The 23033-nt window shown below is 39.4% G+C and overlaps 1 protein-coding gene across 5 annotated transcripts in view; it reads right to left on the reverse strand.

Annotated features, from left to right (window-relative positions):
- Positions 1 to 19087: 19087 nt before the first annotated feature.
- PRRC1 (proline rich coiled-coil 1) overlaps positions 19088 to 23033 on the reverse strand; it is a 28285-nt gene continuing 24339 nt past the window's right edge. For all 5 annotated transcript variants that reach the window (XM_057404392.1, XM_057404390.1, XM_057404393.1 and 2 more), the window contains exon 8: positions 19088 to 21018. In XM_057404392.1, coding sequence (XP_057260375.1) covers positions 20809 to 21018 — 210 coding nt within the window. In that variant the 3' untranslated portion in view covers positions 19088 to 20808. The remainder of the gene's footprint in view (positions 21019 to 23033) is intronic.

Here is a 23033-nt window from a genome sequence, read left to right on the forward strand (position 1 = left end):
ATTCAGATTGTAATCATGCCATAAACGGAAGACATTTCTGGTAAAGGAGCAGAATTCTTAATGCAAACTACAAGACTCCCAGCCATCCATGCCCACACCTCTCTACACTATTTGTGCATGCCCTGTCAGCACCAGCTGTCATACTGCCAACTGTAAAGTGCCCTGGTCCTGGTGGAGCTGCCTGTACACCAGTTCTCATGAAAAAGAGTAAGAAGATAGAAATTCAGCTTCTCCTAAAGGCCCTGTTTTAATTATATTCTCATTGTAAGGTCACAAGTACAAAAGTGAGGGGAAATCTCCAGTGCAAGATTTTTGGGAGGTGGCTTCTCTATCACATACCTTCAGAGTGAAAAATGGGAAGTTTCTTAATTTAATATCATGTGCTAAATCTAAAGCTAAAGAAGGTTACTTCATCCATTTGAAGAAAACTAAAAGGAATACCCAAAGGTTTTCCTCACTTCTCTATCCTTCTTCAATTACTTTAATAGGAAAGGGAAACCATTCCATCTGAAAATAAGTAAGAATTTTTCTACAGTGAGAACAATCAGCAACCTCCCCATGGACATGGTGGAGTCCCCATTGCTGGGGATTTTCAGGATGTGCTTGGATAGAATGCTGGATAATCTCAATACTCCCTTTCCCATAAAAGGATACACCAAATAAATTTCTAAGGTCCCTTCCAACCTGGGCTAGTCTGTGATTCTGATTCATTCAACACATCTGACATGTCAAAGGTGTAAAACAAAGAGACAAGCCTTGCTCTGGGATATTGCAGTACACATCATAAAGCTACAAAAATACCCACAATATTTTTAAAATCTTTCCAATGATTTTAAATTATTCTCATTAATCTCAACCACTACAAGATATAGTATTTTGAAAACCAACTCCCAGCACCTGGGCGCTCAGCCTTGTCAGAGGCAGACTGCAGTATTACTAAAGGCAGGCTCAGGAAAGGTACTGGGGTGATTTCTAACTGCAGATTGCAGCAATGAACACTGAAAGTGCTACCAAAACATTTCATTGCCCTCAGGAGCACAGCCTTCATGAGTACAAGCATTTGGCAATAAACCTTTCCAGTGACATTAGGCCTGTATAGCCCTTAAGGCTTTCCAGATGATAAAACCCCATTTAAAATGCATTGTATTTAAACCTAAGATATAACAGTAAAACAATTGTGAAGCTTATGAAAAAAGGTGGCTTAAAAGAACCGGAGGCTGCAACCTTTTGTCCCTCAGGCTCTGCAATGGTATGACAGTATCTCTCCCATGCTGCCTAACAAGATAACTTTGCTCTGGTTTCATGGGATATCCAATGGGCACAAAATAAATTAATATTGATTCATTAACTCTAATTCACTCTTTATTGACAGCAGACAGTGAGACAAATGAGATACTGTGCAAAATCCTTCTGTGACTTCAAACAGAAACCTCTGGCTTTTTGTTTAAAACAAAATGTTCACTGGGATACATACTGTATAACTAATACTGTGAATCTCACAAGGCAGTGCTGCTATAGCACTAATCAGCCAGTTTGTTTTACAAATTTAGTCTTTTTTCTGCTAACACAAATTCCTTGAGATATCTTTTTAAAGGGGTAAGCAATAACAAATAACTTAGCTGTGCCTGGTCACGTATCATAGCCTCTTCTCTTAGACTCAAAGCACAGCCAGAGGCAGTGCTTCTCTACCTTTTCTGAATAGTCTACATGCTTTGAGATCACCCGTCAAAGGGTTTTGCAATTACTCATTCAAAACAACAAACCTATTGCTTTACATTTTCTCCTTTTCCCCAGTCAATCTGAAAATCTGCATGCCTAGATATCTTCTCTAATCCTGCTGTCCCACCTTCCCTGCCATCTCAGAAGCATTTCCTGAAGTCCTATCAGAAAGCATTGACAAAGCTGCCACCCTTTTGATGAGTTTGCCACTCACAAGTGCATCTTCTAATCAGCAGAGACAACTTAGCACCCTTTTTATTTATACTTATAGTACAGAATCTGTGTAAATTAGCTGCACTAGAGTAATAATTTTCAAGTTAAGCTTAGCTTGACAGAGAGCAGCCATCATGTAAAACAACCAACCTGCTGTTTGTTAGTGTTGCACTGAGATGTGTGAGGAAAAGAGGATGCCTTTACAGGACTGACACAGCAATTCTCCTTGCGGTGTTACTCGAACTTTCCCAAGAAAGGCTCTGAAGGAGCTAGTACAGCTACTGCACTGGTTGCACTCCACCTGAACTAAGACTGTCTGCTTTTTAGCAATGCGATGCCCTCACACCACTAAATACAGCCTTTCTTTGCTACAGCTGCAATAATTTTAGATATTAGAAACAGCTGAAAAAAATCATTAATTTCTGTTGTTTATCCTGCTGTGTTGCTTCCCTAAGTGTCTTTCATTTCAGTGAATTCTGACTGCTCACATATTTTCTCTTTGACTTAAATTTAATTTCTTTAAGTTTCATCCAATTACCCATCACAGCTGAAAGCGCATGTTATTACATTCCCTGATTGTTTTTCAGCCGTAGTTCAGAAAAACCTGCTGCACATGTTTCTTGGTAGACTTCAGCAATTTCATTTTTCTGCAAACGATGCTAAGAAAATGTTACAGAGAGAAGGCCTCTTCAGTAAGAAGAAAAGGAGATTCTATTTAGTCAGATATTTATAATGACAAAATATAGGGAGGGAAGTGATACTGCTTTAAAGAAAGGAGAGCCCATCCTGAAGCAGTCTGTGAAGGAGCGCAGGTCAGACAAAATTCATCTAAGAGCAGGTATGTGGGCTGGAAACCCTTACTTCTCCAGAAAGGACATTGTTCTTTGATGGAAAGCTGGCTTGTTTGGGCACCACGACACCGTGGTTCAGACTCAGACTTACTTCACAGTTCTGGGGCAGCAGCCTTTTTTCTGTTTTGGTTTTCTGTCCCATGTGACCATCTGCTTAGTTTCCTTTTCCAGTCTATTTAAATCCACCAGGCATTTGATCCTTTCAACATCCTGGAAGGGCCCCAAAGTTCCCAACACTGGAGAACCCTCCAGGTATTTGTCTCTGCTCACACCCCAGCTAAAGAAGATATATCAAGATGACAGAGTCCTGCCCTGCCAAATCCTGTCCCAAGAAAGACAGTATCTTGCCTTTGTCATTAGTCAAAGGTGAAATGATGATCCTGTGTTCTGTGGAGTCTACTCCAAGATCACATGTAGATTACATCAGAAATTATAGATCTATTTTTATCTTTAGCTCAGCTATCACATCCCCACAAACCTCTTGTTCGGTCACTGCTGATGCAGTCAGAAGACAGAAGATATCCTTTTATTGTGGCAGCAAATGCGGGAGCCCAGGAGTCACAGGGGTTCAGCCAGTAACAGGGAATTGGCACCTACAACAGTCAGACAGCACTGATAAACTCTTCAAGGCAGGAATAGGTGGGACTTGGTTCCCCTTTCTCCAGGAAACACTGTTTACAAAGAAATTCTTTTGAGCCATGAGGAGAGAGCTGTGGCTGGCATTGGCTCTGCTGCCTTTTCCCCACAGACAATGCCCTTAGAGACTTGTGTGTGTGCAGAGATGCAGAGTGCCCCTGTGCCATGCAGGCTCAGTGGGGAGCCCATGGGGAGCTGCCACCGAGTTCTTTCTCTGACCCTCACTGTCCCTTGCCAGGGGTGGGCTCAGAAAGGTATTCAGACATGACCGAAAGATGGGAGGCAGAGCCTGCTACACACTCAGGCTTCTTGATGTGCTGGACCTTCCTGCATTGTTGCAGTTCCTGTCTTCTTGTCACTGCCTCTTCCTCTGACCAGGCCTCTTGTTTTTTCCTTCAGTTTTCATTTTGCTGAGGGGTCCTGCAAACCTTTCCATTCCACAGTGTGACCAGAAAGGTAAAGCCAGGATCAACTGGAATGCAAGGATTTAACCACAGCTGACCCATTTCACTTTCTTTCCTCCGAAAGGCTCTTTGACACATGCCAGCGAGCCTACCCTGCTCTTGGGGGTGGTCGAAGGCAAAGCAACGGGTGCCTAACCCCGAGACACTGGTGTCAGCAGGTGGCTGGGGATGCACTGGGGTGGTAAGTGACGGTGTGCCAAATTGCTGCGTCAGCTCTACAGAGAAGAGCCCTTCGGCTGCTTTGAGCTGTGCTCTCTGCAGGGATGGGCCTGGCTTTGGCACACTGTGTGCACACAGTGGGGTGACACTCCGTTCCCTGGTGGGGGCCATTCAGCAGGGAGCCTGCAGTCCCTCTCCAGGCCAGAAAAGGCCGGCACGCTCCTCTCTGCCAGGGTTTCTTCTGCCCTCCCGAGGCAGAGCCCTGAGGTTACCTCTCTGATGAAGCAGCACCGTCTGTGGTGGCAGGCTTTGCTTTTGAAATCTGTGTCTTGTAGGCGCTTTGTAGGTGTTTGCTTTGGTGGAGCACATAAGTCCTGTCAGTTGCCACACTGGTTTTTCCTTATTTGCTACTTCCTCAGAAGTCCATGCAGCTCTTGGAAAACACAAGATCGCCGGAGGAAAGCAGAATTGCAGCATTAGGAAAGAGCCATCCTTTCTAGCTCCTAACAGTCTGTCCTAGCAGCCTCTGCTTAATAAATTAATTAGTTTAATTTTTCCAGTTTTACCTCTGAAATTGGCTGAAATTCAGATTGTCATAATTTTAATACATTAAAAGTAAGCTAATGTAAAATTTGAGATGCAGATTGGTGCATTCTGATTTTATACTCATTGTAATCAATGGATGAGAGATTGAAAATTCTGCAACGTCAGCATGCTAGATATAGGTAATTTTCTGTTGCATACTGATTCCTTTTTTCTTTAAGATTCTTTTAAAACTGTTTCATTTTCATATTTCCCTATTTCACAGTATTGGAATACTTCCTGTTTAGCATTTCTTACCAGTACTTGTATGAACCTGTGATATGCAAATTCTAATGGCAAACTGAAGAAATATCCAAAAGGGAGTAGGCTGAATTCTTCGCAATGTTGTTTCTGGGCTGAAAGAAAGTGTGCATGATAGGGGATATACAGGTTTGCTACTGCAGATATATAACCAGCAGTAGAATGAATCTACTCATGGTACAAATTTCTGTCAGAATAGGAAATTTCTTGCAAAATTCCTCTGTCTTCATATATTTCACTTACTTTTATTTTGGAAGATTGCTGTGAAGTGTATTTTTCTTCCAGAACTTCCCTCTGTGGAGAATTCAGAGTCTTTGGTTTGCATTCCTATCCAAGACAACATGACATTCTCACTTGAAAAAATGCACTGGGGTAGGATGTGACTCCCATCTTCCTTCTCCTATCTTCCTCTGCATTCCAACACAGACACATGAATCTAAAAAAAAAAAATTAAAAAAGGCCAAAATTTGGCATGTAATTAAATTGTGTGTGTTGGGCATGGGTGTTCCCAATGGAGAGATCCATTCTCAAGCGCATGATCACTGGCATTTTCCCATAAGCATGGTTTTAGGAATAAGGTTTCCTCACAACCACTCTGAGATCAGGCAGCACCTCAGTCTTTGTCTGGAATGGACAAGAGCGATATTTCCTTGCCAGCTGTGCTTGGATCCAGGTGTTTCCTCTTGTTCAGTGACTGTATTGTGACTTTTTGTTAGCCATAACTTATATTTCCATGCAGTGACAGGATGGGAATAAATGCCACAGATAGTGCCTAAAACGTTCATTTTTGTGTTGTTTCCCAAGAGTCCCAGTCCACACTGAAGGAAGTGGAAGTTTTGTATCAAAGTGTACATTCCTGAGCATGAATAGGAATGGGGTCAATAGCAACAGAAAATAATCCAACATTTACTTTTTGATAAACAGAGAAATAATTAGCCTAGGCTAATGACTAAGCTCTGAATAACACTACCAGATACATCTGTCAAATGAAATGAATGGGCTATCTGTAAGCTAAATGCACACTATCTGTCTAAGTATCCTTGCAAACAGCCTCAACACTAAGATACTAAGTAACTTGCTTTTTCCTGTACATGTTTCTTAAAAATACTGAAAATTTTTTTATTTGATGGTTTTTTCTTTCTGATGGTTTTTTCTTTTCCATCTAGTTCACAATCTAAGAAAATAAAGTCCCTGTTGTATGAGAGAGTTTTGCAAATTTATGTGTATTATTTCACTTACAGGAGAGTCACTGCTCATGTAGTTAGCCTGCCATTGTCATAGCAGTTTGGAAAAGAAAGAAGCGATACTGATCAACATGATAAATATGATATATGATAAATATGGTTAGGGGAAGTAATGGGCATGAATTTTGTCTGCTACAGCATCTATTTAAGACCTCCCACTAAATAAGCTTTATCTCCAGCAGTTTCTCCAGAAGCCTGAAACAATGGGCTATATACTCTGTTACTGTAGATTAGCTATACTTTCATAACTTTATGCATATAAACTTCCTAAGGTTCTACAAGGCAGCACTTTGGAGTGGGTTAAATCTGAAATACAGAGGGCTATTAAAAACTGCCTTTTTAAATTAATTTCTTTAATTTAAAAATGCCTGTCTACCACTGTTGACACAGTGTGATTTTAAATTTGAGACGACATGTTAAAAAGTTAAAAAAAAAAAATCCAAGAAGGAAAAAGGGCAAGCAAAAACACTTCTGAGGCCTTGAAAACAGCTGAACTGAAGCAACTGAAGCAATTGACAGAAAAAAGATTCTCTCATGGAAGGAAGGATAAGAGACTGAAAGATCTCCTGCAGGAGGGAAGTTGTATCATCTTCGGGGAATTATCTTTTCCATTTTTTTAAATAAAGGAAAAATTAATCAGAGGTTTTGTGTTTGTACAGCTATAAAGCAAAACTGACTGAACACCCCCAGTTTTACTTATAAAACCTTCATGCCCAGATGATAATTATCTGACCAAATACTTTCAGTATTATAATGTATCTTCTCACTAAAACTTACTCTGTGGGCATTTCCAATACATTTAAGAGAAACATTCCATAGGGTTTTACTACATTCCCCTCAGACTGCAAGAGTACTTTTTACAAGTAGTTGATCTTGGTTCCACGCTGAAGGGCATAGATACCTGAGTTATCTTCAAGGTAATGTTTCAGGGGGCAACAACTCCAGTGGGAAACAACTTCTGAACACATGAAAACCTTAGGCAAATGTTACTGCAATGCTAGCATTAAAAGAGGCTAAATGTACTTTTCTATTACCATTATGGAGCATTTCTGTTCAGATCCATGACTGACCAGGAGATCTCAAGCTTTTAAAGCATGGTTAGCATGCATTTGTCACATTGCAGACAGCTCTTCTCCTTACTGGCTGGTTAAATGAAAGTTGTTTATGCCTCACAGAGCAAGACCCTGCTGACATCTAGTGCCATCATGTGGAGACATGAACTGTTACTCTCTGGCTGCCGAGAACATTGAGGAGTGTTTGTCCAAAGGCCTGCCGCTTTGGTTTGTAGATGCAGAGATCCTTAAGAAGCCTATCTGTGTATGGCACACCTCCCAGATGTATCTTTATCACTAGCCAAGACCCCAGGACAAAGTAGTACATCTACTTAGAAACTTCCGTTTGCAAAATGAAAGTAAGGGAGGGGGGGAGGGGAGTTCGGGGAAGGGGGAGTGTTCACATTAGTAAAATACTTGGCAATTAAGATCTTGACTGATCATCCTTAAGCCTAGATATCTGTTCAGCTAGCTGCCATATCTTCCCCCTAGATTAAACTACAACAATCCTTTCTCAAATGGAGTCTCTTTTGCTCTAATTGTCTAAAATAGTGTGAAACCATCATCCTCCGGAGTTTACTGGGTACTACACTTTTCAGTGGCTTTCCTCGAGGACAAGGCTACGGATTCCTTTCTCAAGAAGAAAAACACAAATCAGTTTTATCTTTCATTTGTATATAAATATGCACACGTATATACATATGCATACATACATAAACACCTGTGAAAGAAATATTTGACCTTCAGACAGAATTTAAGGGAGATGCTGGTCTTCTTGTGATCACCAGGCATTTCACTCAGACTTTCCTGAGCCAGGATTTCAGCCTATGTGGGTTCCAGAATAAATGGTGGCCTAAAAACATATCTGTACGAAGAAGTAGAACTAAACTAGTTTGTGCTCACTTCTGAATTGTCAGAAGTTTTGAATGATCAGCTGAAATGCTAACAAATACAGGTACAATTGAGTGTCCTATTAGCAAATGTCAGACACTGCTATAGACCGACTCTTTTTGGCCCATGTGTTTCCTGGCAAAGAACATACACCTTTGGCTGACAGCAAAGATTTCTAGGGAGGTCAAACTGACCTCCAGACAAGCAAGACACCAGTATTTCTTTAAAGCAGATCCAAGATGGGTTTTCCTGTCAGAATCCACTACTGAAAATAGCAACAACACATTAACTCTATTCAAGCCAATAGTCTGTTGTCTGCCTCCTTACTATGTTTCAAACATTCAATCTGAATATATAACACAAAGAAAATGAGTGGCTGTTTCATCATGTGTCAAACGCCCAGAAGATAACCCTGATTTGCCACATGATTTTAGCAAGAGTTCTTTCAATTAACTAGGGACTGAATTAGGGTCCAATCCATATGTTGGGAAAAATGAAATATGAAATTCCTGCTGCAGTGCTTTATGCTCCCCCAAGTGCATACGGCTGCTACACAGAACATGGTGTCCCCTGAGGGACACCACTTGTCTCTGGTCTCCTGCCATTTTTGCCCCATTTCCTTCTAGTCAGGACACAACACTCCTGTGTGGAGCAGGTGATCCTTGAATATCAACCAGCAGCCTTAGGCTCCCCTGCCCTCCAGGGCTATATCCCATGGAACCTTCCTAAGCAGGTTCCTGAAGAGGCCAAAGTCTGCTCTCTTGAAGTCCAGGGCAGTGAGCTTGCTGCACGCTCTTCTCACTGTCCTGAGGATCTCAAATTCGAGCATCTCATGATTGCTACAGCCAAGGCTGCCCTGGAGCGTCACATTTCCAACGAGCCCTTCCCTGTTGGTGAGCAGGAAGTCAAGTATGGCACCTCTCCTTGTCAGCTCCTCTATCACTTCCATCACTTCCTGATGAGAATACAATTTCTGCTCTGTTTCACCTAAGCTTCTATCAGTTAGGCAATTATAGCTTCTTCATTTGTTGGGCCAGTTTAAACCAGGCCAGTAACTACCAGTTGCCAAGGGTTGTGTCAATGGTAAATAGATTGGGAGGATTCTCTATCAAAGAAGCATCAGTAAACTGGTCTGTAGGCAACAGTTATATTAGTAAATAAGCAGAATTGAGGAAGATGCTCAGGCACAGCCCTGTAATGTGTTTAACCCCTAGAACACCCACAGACATCACTGGCTTATGCCATACAGTGCTCTGCCTCATGATGCCTGGCACAGTTTATGTCTAGCACATGGGAGCCAAAGCAAAGAGGTGTTTTTGATGGATGCTCTGTGTTTATCGATAACATTCTGTGTCCTGTTGGCTGCAGGAGGCAATCCTACCCTACTCATTTTGTTGTGGAAAGGAATAATTTGGGCCCATAACACAAGAACAACTCATCAAATAATTATGCTTCTTATGCTAAGGCCTCCAAATATCTGACAGAGGTAGTTTAAAGATACTGTTGTATCTGTATCTTTGTGATTAATGGCATTTTGTACTCCTCCATTAGTCTCTTTTTGACCCCAATTATACTTGCGGATTTACTACAGGATTTAGTTCACAGAAGACTATTTGTTTTGACTCTGCAGTTGATACGTATGGCTGTTAGTCCTGCTGGCTACTCAACAACAAAACAAGACTGCAATTTCTCCCTTTGTCTCACCCTTATTTTTCAAGAATGATACAAGAATCCTCCAGGAAATAACAATAGTTTTTCTACTTGTGTTTATGATATAAAGGACACGGTTCAAAAAAAAAATCTAGGTAAAGATATATATGCGTCTGCTCTGGACATCCTCAGGTTTTATCTTCTTGCTCACTTGGCAGGTTTGAAGCATGAAAGCCAAATGCAAGTAGAAAATGGGTGAACATACTAAAAACTTTCAAAATATTACTTTTTTAAATGAAATACATGTCTTTGAGTAGAGCCTCATACTGTCTTCTGTGCATACTCCACTCAGTGGTTACACCCTGAACAACACTGCCCTCCTCTATATGAAATCACAACTCCTTAGCTGTATGTCCCACTCTTGCTTTAAGCAAGTGACAGTGGTTCCTTAAAGACCTCCCCAGGTAGATGACAAAAAAAAAAACAACCAACAAACAAATAAGCAAACATCACACAGGAAAACAACATCAGGACAACCTGAAGCTCTATCTGTGACTGTCAGATCAGCCCTCCTCATTGGTGTTATAAGCTAAAGGCAAAGGCAGAGGGCCAATAGGGCATGAAGCTTTGACTGAGTTATTGAGTTGTTCCCCAAAGTATAAGGGTACAGTGAAGCACTGTCAAAGATTGAAGGAATCAGAAAGTCACTAACAGCATCCAAGGGGAGGATGAGGTGTACCACAGCATTAGGACTTCCCTAAAATGGAAGAAAGCCAATAAAACTAGGTGAAGAGAATTAAAAGAAGAAATGGAGGCGAGGTAAGGGAGCTTCAATGAACCAGACTAGACTGCGGAGAAATCAACAGAAAGATAAGTGTGTTTGGGTACCCAAACACAATAGGACGAGTATAAATAAATATATGGCAGATACAACTTCTCTTTGTTCTGATAATTTTGGAAGCAACAGTCACTTTTATGTAGCTACCTAGGTAGACTGTGCAAAACCAGACAGTGTTTGTGATTGCTTATAGACAACTGTTATGTTTTCTGCTTCTGAGCTGTTTTCCTACAGTTCCTGCTGCAGTGCAGATGTGAAGAATATGCAATTCTTCACATATTCTTTATGCAATTCTTCACATACATTCTTTACCAAGAAATGTTTTCCCCTGACTATACAAACCTAAATAAATAAAAAGATTTGCACTGAGACTATATTACTGTAACTGTTTTATTCATACCAGTCTATTAGGAATTCGATACAAGTAGCAATTTTGTGACTAGGTGATTTAAATGGCTTCAAAAAATTCCACAGAAATATGCCTTTCTTTTCAAAACTAAATTTAAACATAATTAGGAAGGGTATTAATGTTGGTAGAGGCAGGATGTTCTGCTCAACACTGACTGGAGACACCTGCTCTCACAACTCTCTGAGTGTTTATTCAGCTCTACTTTTTAATGCCAGATGAGTTCAGCTAGCAATAACTAGAAGGGTGGTTTTGATAACAGCCAATGAGTAGCCAGATTCATTTCTGAGGCTGCACAATAATAGCCAGAACATGAACAATCTTCAGTTTCAATAACTATGAGACATTTGCAATCTTAGGTTTCTTTGAGCTTCATCTGACTTCTTGATCTGTGGATTCAAATGCACTTTGTTTTGGTTTTGCCATAACACAAAAGTAAAAAAAAACAAACCAAAAAAACCCCCACCAAAACAAAACCAACCAGCCAAAAAGAAGAAAACCCAAAAAAAACACTGCAAAGAAAACATTTTTCCTATTCGATTATATGTATGGAAGCAATAGTTTTGTATTACTGAGTTCTGCAGAACTCTGAAAAAGTATCTTAGAACCTGCCATCTTTCAACAAAACCAAATCAAAATCATGAAAATGTGGTGCTGTTTCATCAACCTGCATGAACTGCTATGTTTCCACTTATGTTAAGAAAACAATATTGATTTAAACTAGCAAAGCATTGAGAGTTTGACTAAACCCTGCACATGCAGGGGCTTCCAAAGTTATTTTGGATAGGCACAGCAGCAAGAGAAGGCATTATCATGAGTGGCTGAATTTTGCATCAGCTCTGACCCCCATGCTTACACTTTACACTCAGTTCCCAAAATACATCTTCAGCTCCTCATCCTTACTGTTTTAATCTATACCCTCTTAAATCTGTCTTATATCCCTCCTTCCCTCTTCAGTTTTATGCCACGTGCTTCGTCATCAGCTAGGTCTTTGGAAGCTTCCTATGGCAAAAGTACTGTTCCCACCTTAGATGGATTGCTATAGAGGTACTGTGAACCAGAAACAAAATCTGAAATCTACCCGAAGAGAGCCATGGCATCCACAGGAATCAGCTTTTGTATCTTACTTGCACTTAAGAAAGTAGAAAACCAAAAGAAATTGGGAGCTCACTCCCAAGTTTACAGCCATGCAGAGCTGCTCACTTACTAATTTGTCATTGGCAGTAAGAGAACCTGCTCACATAGGTTCATAGGATTTGTAGCACTTAAAAAATCCCCAAACTAAAATACCTTATCCCTAGTAATAATTGTAATGTCTTAGATTTATCAATTTAAGACCAAACTGCCTATGTCTGGTATTACTGAGTTCCAACGTCCAAGAAAATAAGCTCTGAAGATACAAAGGACTGCATCTATATAGGACATAAAGAACCTGTAATGCTTGCAACCTTCTAAGGACAGGTATGCGCATTTTTATAAATACTCTCAGATCCACAGATTAAAAGACCCATGTAACAGTGGGTTATTAATTTAATTATTAAGTTATTAATTACAGTAGCTCCCATTACATTAAAAACAAATATCCTCCTGTCCTGTCCTCTTCAGGCACATTTTGTTGACTTTGCTTTGGTCTTAATACATTTTATGAGAAAACAAATTGCAGTATGTGACTTGCATGTGCATAACTGTACTCATTCATCCCACCACAATATATCTCAAGTATGTTGTAGATTGCAGGATAACTGTTTGGCCTATCTGGAAAGACTTTCTAAACCTGTTGCTCTACAAGATACTGGGTTTTATTCCTGTTGGGTGGCATAGCTATTTGAAAATCCCAAAACACTCTTCCTTACACAAGCTAAAAATTCCTGCACTTTTCCAAGAACTCATGGCACAATCACCACCTGCTTGCAATAGTTGCTCCTGCAACTGTAAGAATTAGATCATGAAAATGATCCCTAAGTGCTACGAGTTCATATGTGATTTATTACAAAAGCAAACAGAACAGCTCTCTGTTTCATATCTGAGGAAGAAGTGAATTAGGGTGGTTCTCACTGCAGTTAAATGCCGTTCTCTTCATGGCCTGTCCCAGGCTGACAAATTTGCCAGTCAGGAGAGTTTAATTAAGCCTGTATCTTTTATCTACTATCTCTTATCTACTGATTTTCTCACCAGAAGACATACTCTTCCCATTTTCAGCATAAAGCAGGGCTACAGCTATAGTCTTTTTAGTTACCTAGCTGATAAAAAAAAAACCCCGAGTTCCCTCTAGTATCCTGTTAGGTGTTTTCTTCCATTAGGAGATAGTCCTGTAACATTCAGAGTAGAATTGACTCAGGTGCTCACTATGGAAGGCATAAACATACAGATACTCAAACTATGAAAAGTGAAAACTTAAAACTCAGAGAATTTTTGATGGAATACAAGAGAAAATTGAGAGCAGAATTTGACTCAGTGGTTCAATGCATTGCTCAGAACAAAGCTACTAGTTAGTTAAAGTTTGGCCTTTACCAAATACATGCTGTTTACATTGATCTGACAAAAAATATAGAAGTCTGAAAGTCTTGATGCATAATTTCTAGCACCAGATCTCCATTAAAAGAAAAATATCACATTCACTCCTGTTGTGGGGAATACTTTTACATGAAGCATGTTTTTGTGATTAATAAAAACTCCAAAACTCAGACATAAAATAGAATTCTATGTAATTTTCTATTAAAGAAAACCGATATAACTTTGGAGAGCCAACTCATCTGCTTTCTCCCTAGTATATGAGGTACTTCCTTATTTTACAGGGAAGTCCATGGGTATGTTCACTTGCACTTGTAGAATGCAAACAGTTGGAAATCACTTTCTCAGCACAAAATATTTTAAACTGTTCTGTAACCTTTTTAAGCTCCATCTACTTTGATTCTAGTATATGAAAAATCACTGTGTTAGCTCAGAAGCAGTTAAGTGTTTTTGAATCTGTTACTCCTCTGCAGCACTGTGTAGTCACAATTTAATTGCCAGGTCATAGTCTGACTGCTTTACAAAGTCAACTGGCTGGAATATCTAAAGCTTTAACAAAATTCTGAACAATGAGATGATAAATCAAACCAATCGGCATTTTTTCCTTTTATGAACTGTAGCTCTATACACCATTACTCTTAAGCAAATAGTTTTTCCTTAATTGAATAACTATGGATGGAACAGAGCCATAAAGTCAAAGCCAAATGGCTCCAAGATCCAGGATGTCAAAATACAAGTTCCTGATAGATTACAGACAGATTTAATTATTAAAGCTAAACTCCACACTGGAAAATTAACCAAGTTTGAAACTATTTTATCCTGGTTTTCAAGTCTGTTGACAGCTTTTGATGGGGTACAGACTGTTCTCATTTCCTACTTGCTCCAGTGTCTGCTAACAGTAGGAAATGAAGAAAAGCTTTTAGCTTCTTGTTTTTTTTTTAATTTTCTTGGTTAAAAATTATTATTAAAAGTAACAGTAAACTAGACCCACAGAGTTCCTTCAGACTGAACACCATTCAGCAGTAAACATTTTCCATCTGCAAACACTACATCAGATCATACTACTAAGAAAAAAAAAAAAGGTTACTTATACAAATATCAGTAAGAATTTTACTAAAATTCTCTTTTTCACAAATTTAAATATGTAATTCTTAAAAATCCTCCCATTTGAAAAACTGCTCACTGAAAAACCTACCCTATGCTGCATGCAAGGGTAAACTTCAAAGGCAACTTGTAAACTTCATTGTATGCTAAACATCTCTACTGCAAGACTTGGCACATATGTGTTGGTGGTCTAAAGCTGGCCAAAGTCAGCAGTAGCAGACACACACAAGTTATTCCGTATTCCCATACAATTTTTCAGCCACCCTCTACCAACTCCTGTGGCCAGGACATTGAACAGAAGACAGTAAAGATGCTGTTCCTTCTCCTGCACTGCTCGCTAAACATTCTGACTTCTGTGGTACTCTCCTGATTGCTTTCACATCCTTTCATATTTCATTCTTGTCTTAGACTAACTTCTTCTGCCATTGTTCACTCTCTTTACCAAATTGAGCATGCGTCTAAAAGAGAAGACTGGTATTAGAAGGCATTTCTAAAATCCTTTTGTTAAAGGAGAACGTTCTGGAAAGTACAGGAGCAGCCACCGAGGCTGTTTTGTTTTTCATTTTGGATCAATATGCTCCACCAAACTCCATTTGCTGTTTCAGCAGGTCCCACATGCTCCATCCTTTTTTCGCAGATGTTCATGGCAAACCTTGAGAGGGGCAGCAGTGTGAAAGTTATCGGATTAGTTTCAACAAATGTGTGGGGAATTTTCCAACAGAACTGTGCCATTCCTAATGGTGCGGTGATGAAAAAACTGAGGCCAGGCCCCCAGCAGCAACTTTTCAACCCAGCCTAGCTACAGCCAAAACAGAGTGTGAGAGCAGCCCTAGGTCACATCAGCTGATTGTGAGTAGAGAGCTTATTATGCTAGAGGATCTGCAGGGGCAGAGACCTCCACCAACAGGGCTCTTCACCACCCTAAAGCCACTACAGCATAAGTACAGTACAGCTCCTTGTCAAGTCAGTCTGACTAAAGCCGCAGCATAAGAGCTGCGATAGGGATAATTATATACTTTCTAACTCAAAATCTGTCCAGACCACTGACTCTATGCAAATGAAATGCAGGAAAAAAAGGTTTCATCTGAGCAAAGCAGTTTTTGCATATTTGAATTTCTAGCCCTTCTCTACTGATAACACTGTCACACCCTCCTTTAGAATCATTATTAGTGACAGCATGCCTAAAATTCACCTATCTAATCTTGTAAAGAGTGCATGTCAGTGTATCTGTGGTAGAAAGTACTTCTATATTAAGGAGCTGGAAAGAGTAACATTATTTGCTGTTATTCATGGTGGGAATGCAGAACACAGCCTCGCTTCCGCCACCTGCACCTTGGCACAATTGGCAAGTGTTTTGAAAAAGCAGTGCCAAGGATTTCATTGCAGAGTATCAATGAGTACAAAAGTATCTAGAGCCAAAATACAGCCCTGTTTTCCCTTCTTTTGTCATCTACACTAACTAGAATAAAATCAGCACATGTAGGCTCATCTCTGCTGCCACCCCATGCCCACTTTGTTGCATGGGTACACCTGCAGCTGGTAGGCACATGTTCCTCTTTTTGAGGATATTACAGTTCGGGTTTTTTTGCACAGCTTTCAGCTTGGGCCTCTGTTGCATTACTTTTAAGCAGCCTACAGATACGTCTAAAAATACAGAGCATACTTTGTTGTTGTTTTTTTGGGTTTTTTTTTACAGAACAGGTATACTGACCGGGGGACCAGAATACTGGGAAAACACAACAAAACTAAGTATAAATATTGCAATCTCTCCTTAACACTCATTTTTTGAACCACACAGGCAGGCAAACTGAGTGAAACAGAATGCCTGCAGCACACCTTTGAGAAGCCTTCCTTTCTCATTTCTGGCATCCCAGGTTTCCAGTCATGCAGTCAGGTCCAACTTTCTCAATTCATTCATTCTGCTTCTAGGAACCTCTCAGCCCATAAAACTTTTAGCCTTATCACTGCATAGGAATATTTATGGGGATATTCCTCAGCTGAGCCATCCTATTACATTTACTGCTTAGTTTCTTTTAAACATTACCTTCTCTTGAGGGTGTTACTTCTTGTGAATTGGACCAAACTGAGTACTTTTATTAAAAAGAATAAATAAAATCGTAACTTCTTAAGCCCACTGACAATGAAAACTACCCAAAACTCCTATGACAAGGGGGAAAGCTTGATAATGGCCACTAGGAGTAACTTGTTACAGAAAGTACATGCGACAGGTTTTTAACTGTATGGCAGTTGACATAGCGCATCTTAAAGAGTCACTGCCTTGACATCTACAAATGCCCTGGGTTCAGCTGTAGCAGTCATTTTTCTCCTTCTTAGTGGCTGGTGGATTGATGTGTAAGGAGGGGCACAAGAAGCCAGGAGGAAGCAGAGGCAGGACACCTAACCCAAACTAACCAAAGAGGTATTCCATACCACAGCACTTTATGCCCACTATATAAACTGGGGGCAGTTACCCGGAAGGGCGAGATCACTGCTTGGTCAGGCTGGGTATCGATCGGTGGGTGGTGAGGTGTTGTATTCTCTTCCCTTGCTATTTCCCTTATCATTATTATTATTGGTGGTAGCAGTAGTGGTTTGTGTTATACCTTAGTTACTGGACTGCTCTTAATGTCAACTCATGGGAGTTACATTCTTTCGATTCTCCTCCCCATCCCTCCGGGAGCAGAGAGAGGAAGAAGCTGGGAGAGTTACTGGCTGGGCTTAAACCATGGCAACAAAGAGTGCACTTAACACTTAGCATGAGCCGGGCTGCACAAAAGCAGCAAATGTTGCTACCCAGGGCACCAGGCAACAGCAGAGATAATGAGCTATCTATCTCCAACATTTTAAAGACTGCCTCTGTTTGAAGATCATGGAGATCTCCTTCAATTTAATGCAAACACGGAGAATTTGGCTGTGTCTATTTACAATTTACTTTAAAAAAATGGTGGTCTAGGGGACAAAATAGATATTGTGGCTTGCACGCAGGCATGTGAAGGTTTTTAACCAGAACATCTTTGTCAAGAGTCATGAAATGGTGATTAGGCAATGCTGAGACATGCTGGTGCAATCATCTGTCACATTCCAGCCCCAGGGAAATGAACTGATCACACACTGGCAATGAATGAAATTACAGGATCATTACAAAGATGTGCAGCAAAAACCATCAGCATCACCAACACCATAACAGAGCATTGCTGTTATTCTTACGTTTTGGCTTACCTACAGTTGCAAACCACCTCTCACAGCCTGGCCTTCCGCTCCCTGGCTATTACAGAGATTTTACATTTGACTACTTCTTCTACTATTGTAGAAACTACAATAGAAGTGGGTCAGGCCAAAATATGTTCTTTTAACAAAAATATTTATCAATGTGCACTTCCTTGCTGAGGCAAGTACCTCTAAAATGTCAAGTACTAAACTAGCCATGGTCATGGGAAAATCGCCGTCAGTACCACTTGCTACAAATGATAAACAAAACAACAGCAATTCAAAATAAAAGACTGCAGGTAGCAATAACTGGTCAATTTCCTTATGGAGGTATCCCTGTGACCATTTATAACAGTCCTTGATATGCTCTGTCTTCCAATGTGGGAGCTTTCCTGATTTCTGTTCATGCTCCTATATTTGAGCAAATGTACCTATTCATAAAGCAGCAGAAATGGCTTCTGCAGCTGTATCCACAGTGATGACTAGCAGTCAAGAATTGTCCTTACATTTCCAAATGTGTTCTGATACCTGCTTTTCTACGCTGATTTCAATATAAGCTTAACACAGGGTGTTAGTGTCCTACCTGCCAAATTTCCTCCTCCCATTACAGCCCACATTACAGCCCAGCAGATGGTAAAAAGCTGAATGTCGTCTTAACTTGCTCCAGAATTCACCCATGCCAACTCAGACCCTAAGAAAGGCCTTCACTTAGGAAGTAATTTCAAATTTTATTAGCATTCCAGAGCATACTGCAGACATTTTTCCTTTCCTTGGCCTCTCAGAGAAGAAGCTGAACTCCTGGCTTTTAGATGAGGATGGGTGGGGATTTTTAATACATAAACAAGAAATGCTCAGTAAAGGAAGGAAACTCAATAAAGTTATCAAGATAAGCCATTTTTATTCTTGGGTGAGCTGTCAAAACTACATCAACAGATCTTTATCGAGCCAGAGATTCTGAATGGAGAAAGACCGCTTCACTTGACCATGTCATATCCCAGCATCCAACCACATGGAGAAAGCACGCAGAGAGAAGAGTGTGCAGACGCTCTCATTTTGGCATAAAGCAAGCAAGTTTTTACAGGAGAAAAGAGATGTAAAAGTTCTCTGAGGCAGGCTAAGGCAGCCTAGGAAAATGCAACTTTAGCAGCCATGCAAGATACCTGGAATGCTGGGCCAATGTCACCAAAATGAACCAGATGCTGCAAGAACAAGAAGCTGCCTTCTGTCTCCACTCTTACCACCACTGAAAACCAGTGAAGACCAAGGCCAGGAAAGAGAGAAAGAAAACACAAATTCTCCTTCAGTTTCTTCAGTTTTAATTTTAACTTAGGCCAGGGCAGATAAACCTATTGATGATTCCATGTCCTCTTCATTTGCATCAGGGAGGATACTGCAAGCAGAGGATAAAAGGGCAGCATTCAACATATTATACACTGCAAACTGAAATTACAATAAAAGTGAAGATGACTTTAGCAAAGAATGACAAACACAAGTCCCTGTATCATCCTTCTAGTTTACGATACAAAGAAGTGCTCCCAAGAGATCTCAAGACCACAAGAGTCAGATTCTGTTTGTTTGGGGTTTTCTTCAGACAAGACAGGCATTTAAGTATGTGCCAAATTCATAATTTAACCATGCAAAAATCATTTCAATAAACATATATTCATCACCTATATTAAAAAATAAACCTCTAAAATGGATACAATCCTGTAGGAAAATCATTTATTCAACTGATTTATGGAGTAAACCAATTAAGGCAAAATATATTACTTGGAAATAGGCTTTCACTGGGTACAAATATGAGCTGGCTTAACATCTTGTTATATATAAAAATGTCATTTGAAAGCATCAAAGAGCAGTATAAGATGAAAAACTGCTTCAAGGCAAACAAAAAGTATTTTTTAATTCTTTGTTTCTCAAAAAAGTATTATTACTGAAACATTTTCTTCACAATTACTTCCATATTTCTAAATACAGGTTTAAGATTGTGTAAGCATGGATAGAGGGCATTTGTAGCCATGAAAATAATCAGACACCAATGAAGCCTTACATGAGAAACAATGAGCTCATGATACCAGGAAGACATTTAAGATTTCAAAATACTTAGAAAACCCAGGAAAGCAAAGCAAGTGATACAGTTCTCACCATTTTCACATCAAAATGCTGACAACCATAACTTCATAGAAGAAATTACAGAAATCCGTAAAAAAGATGACATTTAGAAGCACTGGAGTAAATTACATTGTTGAAACTACTGAGATAATTTCATATGTATGTGGTACCTGATCTATGACCCACTGAAGCACTTAAAATTTGTCTAATGTTTTAATTGGACATGCATCTCATTACTGTTACAAAAAAAAAACACAACAGAAAAAAGATGGAGCATGGAACATGAAATTTCAAAATAATTTAGCAAAAATTTCAACTAATGAGGAACAGATTTCTGCTTTTTTAGCAGCTGACTGGTATGTGTTGAAAGGGCTACTCAGCGTCACTCCTGAGAACTTCTGTACTGACATGAAAACATATCAGGTGTTAAGTATCATCTAAGCACAGGCTCCAAGAAACCACCTAATACAGAAGATAGACTCTGGATTGAAATGCATATATAAAATACATTTTATGCTGTCAACATGTGTATATTACTAATATAACAGAAATAGCTAAACAATTATCCCCTTCTTTTAAAAAGTATACTAACTAAAATATCTCAGCAAATGCATAGTTCAGGTCTCAAATAACAACACATTCACCATACAAACTGTAATGCTATTTGTTCCAATTATAAATATGTATTTGTTCTCACTTCCCATTTTGTGAATCATATTGGAAATCATATTAGTTAAAAATTGCAATAGCTCATTTTTGCTATTGAAATTACCTTCACTTCTTAAAAAGTAAAATTCAGTTTAAAGTTAGATTACAAATGTGTGCTGCATCCACTGAGAATTAGAATGTGCAGCTTTCACTTCAATTCTAGAATCACAAAGCCAGTAGTGTCATGGATCAGCTTTCTTTCAAACAGTCCTGGGTGGTAACTGTTGTTTGTACATTCCTGCTAGAGCCTTTGCTGCACTGTAGATCATCTGTCGACGGGACATGCCAGTGAATACCACGTGCCAATCAGTCCTGTTGACATTCTGTATGTTCTTCTCAAGCACTTCACCCACGGTCACCAACAGGCCTGACCATCTCAGACTGTAGTCCTCAGGAGTGAGACTCTTCGCCTGTATAACATTTTGAGAAGTGATTACTGAAAGTTTAGAAGGATGTTTTGTTTCTATCTTCACCATTACCAACTTTGATACATAAACAGAATGTACATAGCAAACTAAAGGGTATCAAAATCCAAATTTCAGACTGCCCCATAATTTGCCTAGCCAGTTAATACTTTTTGGATTTGTATGTATCATGATCCAAACAGAATAGTGTAAAGCTAAAATACGATGCTTGAAAGAGTAAAGACATTCCACCATTACCAGGAAGTAGTTTTCTCTTTTGAAGCAGCTAACAGATGGAACCAATTATATATATTTATACAATAGCTCTTACCTGCCTAAGGTTTCAAAAATGGTTAAAATGTCCCTCTGAAGCAGGCAAGTAGCCAAATACAAGAAGAAAGCTGCAGCTGGCAGAAATGGAGGACTGAGCTATTTGCATGAGACATAGGATTACACACTTGTAATTCCCTGAAGCTGGAAGCAGAAGGGAAGCAGTGGGGGAAGTATCACTGCACTTAATGGCTCTGATGCTCATCCTAGGCAAACACCTCTGGCCATTGTCACATACAGTGAAATGTAGAAGACTTTTAGCCACACTAAGAGTGTTCTTAGTATTATTCAGTTCTTCATAGCATTGCATGTTGGGCCCAATTCTTCATACAGACTTTATTTTTACAAACACAGCCTGTTTCCAGTGCCTGTACAGCTGGTGAAGCTCATTACTGTGTTCCATGCTTCCTCAAACTACTGTCTTGCAACAATAACAGGATACGTAAATTTGACAGAAAACACAGTCTACTCCAATATAAAAATAACTTGTGATTATCAAGAGGTATGTAAAAAGCAGATTTCTGAAGCAAAGAAACAGAACTAGTGCTTACTAGTCAAAACAGTGGCAGCAAGAAGTAAATACAAGTGCACCTAGCTGCAAGTATGCAGTATATAAGCAAGTATCTCCACTATGATCCACAATTGCACATAACTTCAAAATTAATTATTTGGTATTTTTATTGCTAAAAATTTTAAGTGAACATCAAATAAAATAAAAAAGATCAACCTTGCAGTAGTTTCCCATCACAGCTGCAATTTCTGCCTCAGCTAAAAACAAGATGACAGCTGGTCTGTTAACAGAAAAAGTTTCTCAAAACAAGCCCTCCAGTCCACCTTTTTACCTTCTCAAATCAAGCAGTATTTTAGAGTTATTAACAGCCATGAGTCCCATTTTATGTGCTCAGAAAACTCCATGCTGTTGGTAAAGACATTAACAAAAGAGCATCAATTCTACAAAGACAGTTTTTTATCACTATTTCCTTATACAGAACAACAGAACACATAGCTAGCAAGAACTATGAGAAGCATAACTGGTTTTAATATTCCGAGAACTATGGAATGGCTGGGGTTGGAAGAGACTTCTGGAGATCATCTAGTCCAACTCCCCCTCCAATGCAGGTTCAACTAGAGCAGGTTGCCTCTATTAAAACTTTTGTACTGTGAATAAAAAAAAAGTAACACTGCCTGTCCAACATATTTATTCTCTGTTTTTAGTCTGAAACCCAGCTACGCAATTGTTGGGGTTTTTTCCCTGTTGTAATTTTGATTTTGCTTAAAGATACTGGACTGCATTTATACCAATGAGTGTTTCTTACACGCCCCTGAGAGAAATTCCCTCTGTTCATAAAAGAGATATAGTAGCAACAAAGGTATGAAACAAAGCTATGTTTTGCTGTTGACGTACATACAAGAACAGTTTTCTTTAAATATAAGAATTCAATCTAATTCAAATTTAAAGACTTACTAAACTGTGCTGTACACCAAGCTATACACCAAACGGGCTGCCTGGACATTTAAACAAGAATGTTTTCTGCTATCACAAGGTAAATACTAATTTTCAAAGTTACAAAATATGTTTACATAAGAGAAAAGAAATACTCAAAAGGTTACTATTAACTTATAGTTTTTAAATGAAAAAACAGAGTATTCTGTGAAACAAAAATTAAAAATACCTGTTGTGCTTTATGTTT

This window comes from Pezoporus wallicus, unplaced genomic scaffold (assembly GCF_028554395.1).
Source record: "Pezoporus wallicus isolate ANWC-B61680 ecotype Strahan unplaced genomic scaffold, APGP_CSIRO_Pwel_v1 contig_7293, whole genome shotgun sequence".
Taxonomy (NCBI): Eukaryota; Metazoa; Chordata; class Aves; order Psittaciformes; family Psittacidae; genus Pezoporus; species Pezoporus wallicus.